Source organism: Girardinichthys multiradiatus, chromosome 23 (genome assembly GCF_021462225.1).
Source record: "Girardinichthys multiradiatus isolate DD_20200921_A chromosome 23, DD_fGirMul_XY1, whole genome shotgun sequence".
In the NCBI taxonomy this organism is placed as follows: domain Eukaryota; kingdom Metazoa; phylum Chordata; class Actinopteri; order Cyprinodontiformes; family Goodeidae; genus Girardinichthys; species Girardinichthys multiradiatus.
Genome location: NC_061815.1, coordinates 38,386,236 through 38,398,626, shown reverse-complemented (window position 1 = coordinate 38,398,626; position 12,391 = coordinate 38,386,236). Strand labels below are relative to the sequence as shown.

Here is a 12,391-nt window from a genome sequence, read left to right as displayed (position 1 = left end):
TGAAATTATTTGCTGAGAGAAACAATAAATCGACCTATTTCTCATACTGGGACCTTCCACACCTCAATTTGTGCTAGCAATAAGTAGACTTTACCCTGTTACACCATATATGGTCTGGGTAAGGGATTTGTACAGCAATTTAAAGGTACAACAATTTCTTTTGAAATGCTTTTCCAAATTTATCTAAAGTTTTTGTTTTGTGGTGAAAGAATATGTGGGACAACAACTTCTGCGTTTTCTTAAAGCTGCAGTAGGAAGTTCTGAGAAAACCGTGGACTTAGCCTGAAAACCTGAACAAGCACACCTTATGGGTCCCTCCCCCTTGCTCTCTGCTGTGCTACAGCCCTCCCTCCACAGCGAAGCCTGCCATGAACGCGCAGCTAGCTTTGTGTCATCGGCCTATTTCTGTTTACCTGTCAATATTTAATATTTTAAAAGTTAAATAACCCTGTTTTTTTCTTCATCGCTGGTTTCTGAAGGGAGCATCCATATACCAAAACAAGCACAGACCCAAATCCTTCCCCAACTTCGGGTTTCCCCGGCTCTGAGCGTTTTAACCCCACCCCCTACAGTTTCCGTGCCTTTCTGTCGTGCACCTCAGCGTTGCTCACCACAAGCTTGTCTCCATCTGATGAAGGTGAATGTGACCCGATGGGCTTGTTTTAACACAAGTGGGGAACAAATTCAATAATAAAGTTTGGTTCTTGTTTTGTATCTTTGTCCTTCTGTGCATTTATTGGGAGTATTTTAGTGGAGAAGTCTTGTGACTGAATTAAAGTCAAAGATGTTGAACTCAAACTCTAAACTCATGGGGAGGCTCAAACTGTGTTTTGGATTTTGATCAGCTTGGTTGTTTTAAAACCTGCGTCAACGGGTTGTGACTCATTCCAGCTATAACGACGGGCACAAATGCAATCTGATATGTTATCTTGGTTTTGTCTGAAGCCTTGTAAATGTGGTTGGGATCCTGTATGTTTCAATCCATCAAAGCATTGAGTAAACCTCAGCTTTTCAACCAGACCATAATATTCTGGAGCCAGATGTACAGTGCTGTGAAACAGTATATACCTCTTTACAGATCTCGCTTTTTTTTTTTATCAACCTTCAGGGTTTCAGAGCAGCAAACATTTTTATTTAACAAAGGTAACCTGAGAAAAACAAAAAGCTAATTTTAAGTCATGTCATTTATTAGGGGAAAATCTATACAAAGCAACTTGGTAAACTATTAACTGTAATTAATCACATTTTTGGTTCAATTTCAGTAGCCATACCCAGGCCTGATTACTGGCAGCCCCGTAGAATTAAGAAATCACTTAAATTGAACCTGTATCACAACATGAAGTAGGCTAAAAGATGTCAAAAAACAACGCATCATGACCTGATCTAAAGAAATTAAAGAACGGATGAGAAGCAGTCTGTTTCTGTCTAAAATGGGTCACAAAATTATATCTACGACTTTCTGACTCCAGAGAATCACAGACCCGTTAAATGGCGAAAATATGAAGCCATGTTGAACCTGTCCAGGTGTGTCTGGTCTTCTAAAAAGAGTCCAGGAGGTCACAAAAGAACACAGAACAACATCCAAATTACTGCAGGTCTAAATTGCTTCAGTTAAGTTCAAAGGTCAGAGGTAAGAAAGAGACTGGGCAAAAATGGCAGCCAAAAAGAACACAAAGATATCTCACACTTAAAAAGAATGTCTTGAAAATTCCCAAGACCTCTGGGAAAATCTGAGACAAAGGTGGAACTTCTTGGAGAGAGTCAGTCTTGTTATATCAGGTGTAAAACAAACGGAACATTTCAGAAAAGCATCATACTGAGTGTCAAACATGGTAGTGGCAGCATGATGGCCTGAACAACCTGCCATTTCTGATGGAGCCAAGAAGTCTGCTGTCAAGCAGAAAATCCTGAAGAAGAATATCCGGTTAACAATTCATGGCCTTAGCCAGGGATGGGCAACTCCATTCCTCGATAGCTAATGTCTTCCAAGTTTTAGAACTGTCTTTGATACAACACACCTGAATAAAATACCTGAATTACCTCCACACTATATAGTCAAGTTCTTCACTGGCCTGGTAGTGAGCCATACATTTGATTTAGGTGTGTTGGGTCCGAGGATACATCAAAAACCTGCAGGACGCCGGCTGTGGAGGACTGGAGTTGCCTAGCCTGGCCTTAACCAATTTAATGGGCCCAAGAAATTTGTCAGAATGAAGGTTTCAAGTGGCCTACTCAAAGTACAGAGTTCGATCAGTTTGAGATTGTGTGGCATGACTTTAAATAGGCTGTTCATGTTCCCAGAACTCTTGTAGTAATTGAAACTATGCCAGTTATCACAAATCCATGAAGGCAGCTGTTGCCAGGTTGGTGCAACCAGTTAAAAGGGTTAGGGGGTAATTACTCTTTCACATAGGGCCAGGATGGGTTGGATAGCTTTTTTTTTCAATCGGTGAATGAATTTGAAAACTGCATTTTGCATTTCCTCAGGTAATTCAATTCAGTTTTATTTATATAGCGCCAAATCACAACACATGTTGTCTCAAGGCACTTCACAACAGTCAGGTACATACATTCCAATTAATCCTAATCATTGAACAGTGCAGTCAGAGTTAGTTATTTATTCAAATTGGATAACAAGTTTTTCTGTCTAAGGAAACCCAGCAGATTGCATCCAGCCAGTGACTTGCAGTATTCACTCCTCCTGGATGAGCATGTAGAGACAGTGGACAGTCACTGGCGTTGACTTTGCAGCAATCCCTCATACTGAGCATGCATGTAGCGACAGTGGAGAGGAAAAACTCCCTTTTAACAGGAAGAAACCTCCAGCAGAACCAGGCTCAGTGTGAGCGGCCATCTGCCACGACTGACTGGGGGTTTGAGAGAACAGAGCAGAGACGCAAAAAGAACAAAGAAACACTGATCCAGGAGTACTTTCTATGGGAAGGAGAAGTAAATGTTAATGGATGTAGCTCCTTTAGTCATTTCACCTAGAAAGAAAGAACAGATAAACTCGGAGCCACTTTTCAAGGTTACAGTATGCCTCATACAGGAAGTTCATTCATGATCTAAGAAATTTAAGAAGACTACAGAAGAAATCCGTAAGGGAGCAAATACTTATCTCTTAACATTGTATGCCTTATGTTACTGTGCCTAATTAATTAGTATTTCTTTCATAACTCATTTAATTGAGTCCATATTTGAATATCCCACTCCTGACTGCCTTGAAGTAGGATCATATAATCATGTAAGAAATTAAGGGAGTTACAGTTTAAAAAAATACAGAAGTTAAATTTTATAGGGCTTACAGCATGTTCCAATACATCAAATCAGCTGATATTTGGTTTATGGGTTTTTGAAAGCAAGAACTCAAGAGTATACGATTGTTTCTGACTAAATACATTATTTAATGGACCATTATATAATAATCAAATTAAGAATTTAATTGAGAATATAGACTTTTAGCTCCAAAAAGGGGATTCCACTGAAAACTTGTATCACAGAAAATGATCCACTGAGTTTGATCTGCCTGTCATGTCCAGCAAACAAGTTTATTTTGTGTCTTCTAAAAACATGACTTTAATCCACTGTAGATAGGTTTTTTTGTCCTGACATTTCTTCCTTTCTTCACTTCTATTTATTTTAAGCTCATTTGACATCATGCTGACAGAAAACATTTGTGAAAAAGTAGTAAAAGGTCCAAAGAACAGATTAAAAGACGTTCATAAATACTGTAATTATTTGACAAAGAATTAAAAAAGATAAAAAGGTGAATTCATAGTACTTATTTTATTTTGAAACAGCACAGACCTGTAAAGAATTATTACTTAGCATAATATTTGTCTTTATTGATCAGTCTGGTATAGTGTTTTACTTTTGCAAAAAAAAGAAACATACATCATAAATTTAAAATACTCCTCTATTCAACAAAAATATAGTAATCATGTATTTGCATTTATTATGTCATTTCTTCTGTATAAGTACAGCACAAGTCTTATTTTCAGCGCTTGCATGATAGTTCTTTGAATTCTTACAACTTAATTGAACAATATAATTCAAAACAAAATTAGTACCTTATCACCATTAAAAAATGTGCAAGAACAACCATCATCTAACCTGCCGACATTTCTAATTTCCTATTAATGCTTTAAGTCAGAATTGGATTTGCATAGCCAGAAATGCTAACTAATTGGGCAGAGTTTAATTTAGTTTTAATTAATTTTGCTAATCATTCTAAAATGTGAGGAGCTGAATTGTAATTCCCGCTTTGCAGCTTTCCGGTGCTCAGCACTGTTTCTTGTGGGTGCCAACACCCTGCTTAAGGTTCAAGAAACAACAGATGCAAATAAAAATGTATAAATCTAGTTCCTTATTTGTTTCACAGCAGAAGACATGGGTATTATAGAGACTGGTGAGGAGAGGGAAATAATTCAAGAAAAAATAAAAGTTTAAAATATTTCTTGTCTTGTACATGTTTTCCTGCCTCCATCATGGGAGCATCCCGTCGGCAGCAATGTCTTTGCCTTTACGCTCCAACCTCCAGGGTGAAGGTCACGCTGCCCAGGTAGCGGTCGGTGGGTGAATCGTTAATGATTCCCTTTCCGTTCAGTTTGCATTGCACGTGGATGTGGGCGTCCTGCTGCACTCCTGTGAAACGAACAGCCACCACCGGCGAGGAGTAGTTCACCTGAGACACAACAGACACAAATGACTCAGATCGTTCAGGTTTGACTACACCTCTGCCTAGGCTGTGGTTCAAAAATCATCACTTACATGTCTGAGCTTCCCGTAGTAAGGGTAGTATTTCATGTCAAAAATGCTTTTAGGAAAAAACTGCATTTCTCCTAAGGCTTCTGGAGGTCCTTTCTAGGAGAGAAAATTTATTATTTTCTTGTCTTGTTCTGATTTAAAGTGCGTTCAAAATAATTCATAACCCGGGAACATTTTCACATATTTTCACAGTACAACCAGAACCTTTTATCTTTTTAACTGAGAATTTATGTATATACCAACATCACAGAGAAGTTGAAGGAAATTAATACATGATTGTATTATTTGCTTAAAAATGCAGCGTGCATTTATATCCCTCTAACAGATTTATTACCTTGTAGTATCAACTTTTATTGCAATTATAGCTTCAAATCTTTTGGAGTATGGCTACCAGTTCTGCACATTTCTAGATCTTATTTTCTTCCTTGGTCTTTGCACAAGTATTTTAAGTTGAATCGGGTTAGATGCAGGCAGTCTTTGAACTGTAATTTTCAAGTCTTGCCACTGATTCTCAGTTGGATTGCTTTGATCTAAACCTTTCTATTGTAGCTCTGGCTACATGTTTAAAGTCTTTGTCCTGCTAGATGGTGAACCTTGTCCCAGCCTCCATCAGGTTTTCTGTTGTATTTTGCTCCAGCCATATTCTCATAAATTCTGAACAGCTTCTCTATCCCCTGCTAAAACATCCCCTCAGTATGATGCAGCCACCACCATGTCTGACCGTGGGGATGGTATGGTCAGCGTGATGTGTAGTGAAAGTATTTTGCATTTTGTATGTTGGCCAAAAAGTTAAATTCTGGTCTCACCTGGCCGGAGCATCTTCTTCAGCTTGTTTGCTGTGTCCCCTACCTAGCTTGTGACCAATTTTAAATAGGATTCCTTTCAACAATAGCTTTCTAAATGCCACTCTTCTATGAGGGTCAGATCTGTGGAGTGCAAGACTAACAGTTATGCTGTCAAATAATTGCCCCAACCTGAGCGGTGGATCTCTGCAACTCTTCTAGAGTTACCATGGGCCTCTTGACTGCTTTCCTGAATAATGGTGTCTTTGCCTATGCCTTAATTTTAGGTGAACAGTCATATGTTGCTAGGTGTGCAGATGGGCCACACCCTTTCTATTTTCTAATCCTAGATTATAGATTGCTTCATGAGATGTTCAAGGCTTAATAGCATACTATAATTCTGTTTTAAACTAATCTCCAACTTTATTCCTGACCTGTCTCATTTTTCCTACAATGTACAATAATGTTCTTCTTCATGATGTTCTGCCACCTAAAGTCACAGTAAAAGTACATTAAAAAACTGGTTGTGGCAAGGCAAAATATGAAAATGTTCAGGGTGTGGAATACTTTTGTAAGGCACTTTGTTTAATACAATGTAATTAAATGATTTGATGTTTTTCATACCTTAACACCACAAGAGACATTTATTGGTTTACCCTGGCCAGGTAGGTAACCAAGAATCTATGAAACAATGAATTAAAATACATTTTAGAACACAAAAAAGCAAAATTTACAATGTTTTATGACAAATATTGTCTTTGTCAAGTCTTCAAACTTAACACGTAATATTATTCCTAATTGCTTTGCTATAGAAAGTCTACAAATAATGCTTAAGTCTATAAATCCTATTTTTATACCAAGCACTGCTTAAATGTGTTTTCTGTTTAGAAGCTTTACTTTCGAAATGAACCCCAAGACAAATTATTTTTACATCTAAATGAAACTCACGCAAAGCTTGCAGAAATACACACAATATGAATTTAATGACATTCTTAATCAATTTGGTTTATTATGATAAGATAGCAGCCTAAACTGTTCTGGGATGGGTTTGCATAATGTCTATGAATTTGTTTATGGGAATTGACCATTCATCCAGAAATGCATTTGTGAGATCAGACACTGATGCCTGATGAGACGGCTAGGTTTGGAGCTTTAATTCCTCCCAAATGGTGAATTGTCAAACAAGACAAACCGATCCAAATAGGAGTTTCCATGTTGTTCTTTGATTGGCCACTAGGTGTCACTAATAAGCAATTACACACTCATTGTTTGCTCTTTCATCTTCCCCTCTTCTACTTATTTTGCTCAGCCAGCAGTGACTGACCCTTTGACTGACTTACCCGGTTCATTCGGAGCAGGACGCATGGCCTTCCCTGAGAATAGCCATAGTGGGGGTCCTGCAGCCCTGAACACTCCCCCAACCAGGACCGCTTGAACTGACACGATTTCCGCTCTGCACTCTCCTCCAGGTCGTCCTGCATGAAGTATGAGTCTTGTGTGCAACGAATATTCTTCCTCTCCTGAGCACCGTCATTATACGCTGGAAGTGGAGAGCAGAGGCAATCCGAGGGGGAAAATGAGAGAGGGAGGGGAAGGGAAGGGAAGGGTGTGAGGCATAAATAAACCTTTGCAACAACTAGACCCTGCCAGGCTAAGGCCTCTGGCAAAAGGAGCCTAACAAAAGCTGGGTGTGAAAAAAAAAACTGTACTGAATGGCTACCCTCGGCCCACAAAGAGGCTTCCCTTCCCAGCATGCTCTGCAGGAAACGAATGTTAAAAAATGAGACAAAGGTAGAAGAAGATGAGGATTAAGACTCTCTGAAGTCTCTTTCATTTTCAGCAAACTCAACAACCTCAAAGTTTAATGTCATCACATCCAGACTGACTCACGTCTTAGATATTCATCCATAGACCGGGCGTACTTCTTCCAGGATTTGCGGTCCGATGCATTGAAAGCGATGTCGTGGCCTTCTAGGTGTGGGGCCATCGTCAAACCTGCCAGTGGAGACCCAGAGACAGTCAACTGTGCAGAGTAGGATGAAGAGCGATGTGCAAGCAGAGAGAGGGGAGAGGAGGGTGGAAGGTGACCTCTGAGTCTGGGGGCTTATTTACCTGGTGGCATTACTCTGTCATTGAAGGTGGGATGGTAGGGACTGATGGACCACATGAGGCAAAACAAACAGCCACCAAACATGGCTGCCAGAAATATGTACAGTGCAGCGTAGAACAGCAGGATGAGGCCTAGACAGATAGGGGAAAATCTGTTGTTACGCAAGAGATGCAACACGTTTCTGAAGAGATTATGTCTGATGTGAGCGAAGGGAAATAATGAACCTTTTTGTGTGTTTGTGTTGTCTGGAGTCCAGTTCCTGTCTATTGTTAGTACTGTCTCTAATTTGTTTATGAAGACATGGGGGGGGACTGTTCCCCCTCGTCATGTCTAGACCTGCAAATAATCTCTAAAGCAAATACAATAAGTCCATAACAAAGACATCCTGAGGACCTGCATTTTTCTGCAATTCTGAATTAGCACTCAGGTTTATAACTAATGTCATTTAATGTGTCCTAAATTAAATGGCTTTTGCTGTGCATGCAATTTTACAGGGGACTAGCAGTGGCAAGCCTGGTGTCCCAACAGCCACAAAAGCCTTTCTGTTTGAGCTCAGTGAGAATGCTCCCAGCTTGTTCTTTCACTCAGGAACACAGTGAACCTCCGGTTGCCATCGTAGTGAAGGTTTTTTTTTTTTTTTTTGCAGCATAGAGGCCCAGCCAGCTCCAGGGAGCCCCAATCACCCCATTCTGGTATTGTGTCCCCTCTTACACACTTGCCTCACAGGACACGCAGAGCAGACTTCAACTCAGGGCCTTTTCTTCAGCGGACACATGGGCCCCACTTCTCCACAAGTGTGCACACACTGGTTATGTAGCTTATGTAGCTTCATTCAGCTTCATCCCTGCCTGAAGGTGCAGCCGTTCAGTTTTTTCATGAAACGCAGACTTTCTTTAAATGCATTTGTCTACAGCGGTGCTGGGGAAGGGGACGCTCCTGCTCACATGGCAACAAGCAGCTGCTTCATCATCTTTGACTTAACAAGCTCAGTCTGCATTAAAGCTCTCAATTTGTTATGGATCTTTAATGAGGAAAAGAAATGGAGATACACCAATCATATGGCCAGTAATCGACAAAGGCCAATTTTTTTTAAAATATGAAAAATCAACCAGCAGTTTTTATTTTAATGCAGTTTTTTGGATTTAAAAACATCAGATGAAGGTTCTGGAAACATGTTTGGTACATAAATGGATTCATAACTTCTATAACAGTAACCTCTTTCACTATTATTATAGTCCTTAGAAAAATCTTTTTATTATTTAAAGTCGGAATTTTCCCTTGATCTGCTCTCATCCTAAACAAGCAAGTACAATACGGAAAAATCCTAATTTCTTTTTCTTTGTGATTAAAAGCATCAAAACTGAGAACTCCCACTATTTTCAGTCAATACATCAGTCAACAGTATGAAATATGATGCACTTTTTCTGAATGTAATAAAATAACCTGAAAACATTACAAACGTATGCTCCCATGCATAAATGGTACTGTTCCAATTCCCTCATTTTCTGTTGGTTTTAAAACTAGTACCTCTAACAAAAAACCTGCAACGACTTCTTTCCCTGTTATCAGAATCAGTTCATTTTCTCTTGATGGGCCCTGGTCTATATTTGAGAGATCAAATACAGGAACATTTAAAAAGGTTTTTTCCAATTCATGATTTTCCATTTATTTTCAGTCTACGAATGCAACAACCAGTAAGGTACACTTTGATGCACTTTTTTTTTAGCTTAAATGAGATAAAGATTTGGGAAACATACACTGATGCAACAATTGCGATATTCTTATAATTCTTTCATTTTATGTTCGGTTTAAAATGCTTACTCTTTCACAAAACCTGTAAAAAATTTCATTCACTTTTATGTGCTCCTTAATCCCTAAAACAAAAATTGGAATTGGTCAAAATTGGAATCAAAGAAAAGCAGAAATCGGAATTGGCCGGGGAAAGCCGGATTGGTGCATCTCTAAAGAAACATAACACATAAGCATGTCTACGTGTTTTACTGCAGCCAAAGGGCCCTGTGCATGTTCAGTTGAGCAGCGAGGTCGCCAAGGCTTTGGGAACAAGACTGTGGAGTGCATGGTAAGATTTACAGGAATGTGATTCCTGGCCAATGCGAGGCCATGAACAGTGTTCTCCCGCTGGGGACATGTCCCCAGGCAGTCTGTTTTTGTCGGGACTCTCTGAATTGTCCATGCACCTATGTAAACATCAAGCATGAGGACACACACACACTGGACTGGAGGAACATTTCTCACCCTCAAATTATCCTTGATGCGTCTTGTAAAAACATTCAGACCCCATGCTACCTCTTGAGTTTGTGTAGAATTACTGATCTATAAGACCGTTAACATCCTGGGTTCATAAAACTGAAATAACTTTTGCAACAGAACACAGAACCTGTTATTGCTCATCAACTCACTCCAGCTCTTGCCAGAGCGACCCATGAATTCCTTGGTTTCTGCATTCCACAGGTACTTCTTAAGGTCAGCTATCTTCTGGTGGAGCGTCCTCTTGGGAACCGGCCTGCGCTTCCATCTTTCGAAGTTCAGGTCCTCCTGCTCCAGGGGCTGATGCTCAGCCAGCTCCTCCTGTTCTTCCTCCAGCTCCACGCCATGTTTGAGTATCACCTTGGGCGGCTGGTGGAAAGAAGAAGAAGAGAAAATACCCTCACCACACATGTTCCAAACTGCCGGATTCTGCAGTCAACCTATTTTCTTTTGCAGCAAGAAAAAACTGGCATGCCTCCTGATCCGAGTATGACCGATAATGTAAACTGCAAGACAGTGCTCTGCATGTTAATGGACATCACACTGATGGGCCTGTCCCCTGTTCTGCAAATTATAAACTCTCTGGTGACCTTGTGGCACTCGTTGGGAGAGCTGACCTCCGCTGAGCGGGACCCTCCTGCTTGGAGCAGCAGCTGCAGACAGCAAAGCTGGAGGGTCAATCTTACATCCAGATGTTACTCACTGACTCTCAGCGTCCACAGGCCAGGACACACAGATCCCAGAGAAAAACCACAGGACACTTCAGAGTGCCATGCAAAAGAATCCTCATTGCTTCGTTGATTGAATTATAGCTTTTCTGTCAGTCAAACGTAGATCTGAAATAATGTTCTTATTTCACCTCAGTACTTACAGGAGTTTTAGTAAGCTTCTCCTCAGCTACCCCTTCTGTGGCACTGGGGTCCATGATCTATACAAACACAAACAGCATTCATTTACTCACAATAAGTTTATTTCATTTCCTTTTTGCAAAAGAAAATCTCCGAAGATAATCAACTAAATGTATCTAAAATATTTTTACACTTATCCACACATGTAACTTATTGAAGTAAGAGAGAACCTACCTGGAGTTTTCTTCTCACTAATAAATGCTGATAAATTAGTCGGAACGCCTTCTTGACCCGCTACAAAGTAATAATATTCGTCAAAAAGTGTGTGGGGGGTTTCATTAGAAAGTTTGGGGCATGCAGAGGGGGAACCGGGTACGGAGAGCCTCCTCCAACTAGGCGCGCATCATAGTGAATGAACGCTAGACAGAGAAAGCCCGGGGGTGGGATGCAGAGAGCTTTTTTTGGGTCCTAGAGTGGATTTGGCAGCGGTACTGAATCACAGCGCTGCATTCTGTACACGCACCCTAACCGCCATTGTCTAAAAGCTGGACAAGGAGTCGAATAAAACCTGGATACAATATTTACAGCTCATTCCAAGGCAAGATAAAGGCATCCACTGGCTGGCTGCGTCAAATTAGGCGCGTAAAAGCACCTGTGCAACTAACTTAATTTGTTTCTTCCTATTTATTTTACCTAATCTAATGTGGTTCACATTCATAATTTAGAATAAAACGCCAACCACTGATTGCCGACGCACTTTTCCTACAATAAATGCATCTCATGGAGCTTAAGGAAAACCGCAGCTGTTTCCCATAAATTCCAGTTGGAAATTCATGTAGTCCTCAATCCCGATTCTATCTGGATTCCGGTCACGTAAATCTCTGTTACCCCCCTGTCAAAGTGGGAGAGGGGGACTGAAGCTCTTTTTTCTGTACCCCCTTTACATGAAAAGAGTAATTGCGTCATGGAAAAATCCCTTGTTTGAGATTTGCGCGGCAAAAACGTGCAAACGTGATCATGTACAAGTATTTTTTTATGGTAAATTTAAAGGATTTGTCAACACGAAGACATTTGCATGTAACATTTAGCTGTTTTCTTTTTTTGTTTGTTTGTTTGGAAGCCAAACATTTGTCTTTATATTCTCTTATGCAACGGCTCCAAGCAGTTAGAATGCTAATACTGCCTTTAATGTCAGGAAAAATTGGTTTTAGGTGTGTGCATCTTTGGTTAATTGGATTTTCTCATCATAAAACAAATAAAGTAACATCATAAAACTTTTTCTTGCTTTTGTTTTACATGTAAAGTATAAATACAACCCAATTACTTTTTTATGGCAGTATAATACAGATTAGTAAAATGTATATATCGGCTTGATTTTCTTTTTATATTAACAATAAAACAAATCAAATCACCACCACAGAGAAACGAAAAATTTGCCTTTTCTTTTCTTTCTTTTCTTTTCTTTTTTCTCTTTTCGTTTTTCTTATTCTGCAACAGTCGTAATCTGTTACTGTAGAGGGCGCTGTTTCCCCGGCACACTTTAGAGGTGTTGTCCCACATATTTTTCAGAACAAAATAAATATAAATGAACAACAACATATAAAATAAAGTTAAAC

At 39.8% G+C, this 12,391-nt stretch overlaps 1 protein-coding gene across 1 annotated transcript; it reads right to left on the bottom strand.

Moving 5' to 3' along the window:
* Positions 1 to 3,767: 3,767 nt before the first annotated feature.
* On the bottom strand, positions 3,768 to 11,545 carry atp1b4 (ATPase Na+/K+ transporting subunit beta 4). The gene is made up of 9 exons (XM_047354516.1): positions 11,010 to 11,545; positions 10,799 to 10,855; positions 10,080 to 10,296; positions 7,662 to 7,790; positions 7,440 to 7,544; positions 6,890 to 7,089; positions 6,174 to 6,230; positions 4,771 to 4,863; positions 3,768 to 4,684 (listed from the first exon to the last, which is right to left on the bottom strand). The coding sequence occupies exons 2-9, from the start codon at positions 10,850 to 10,852 to the stop codon at positions 4,523 to 4,525; spliced, it is 1,017 nt and encodes a 338-aa protein (XP_047210472.1). The 5' UTR covers positions 10,853 to 10,855; positions 11,010 to 11,545; the 3' UTR covers positions 3,768 to 4,522.
* Positions 11,546 to 12,391: the final 846 nt, after the last annotated feature.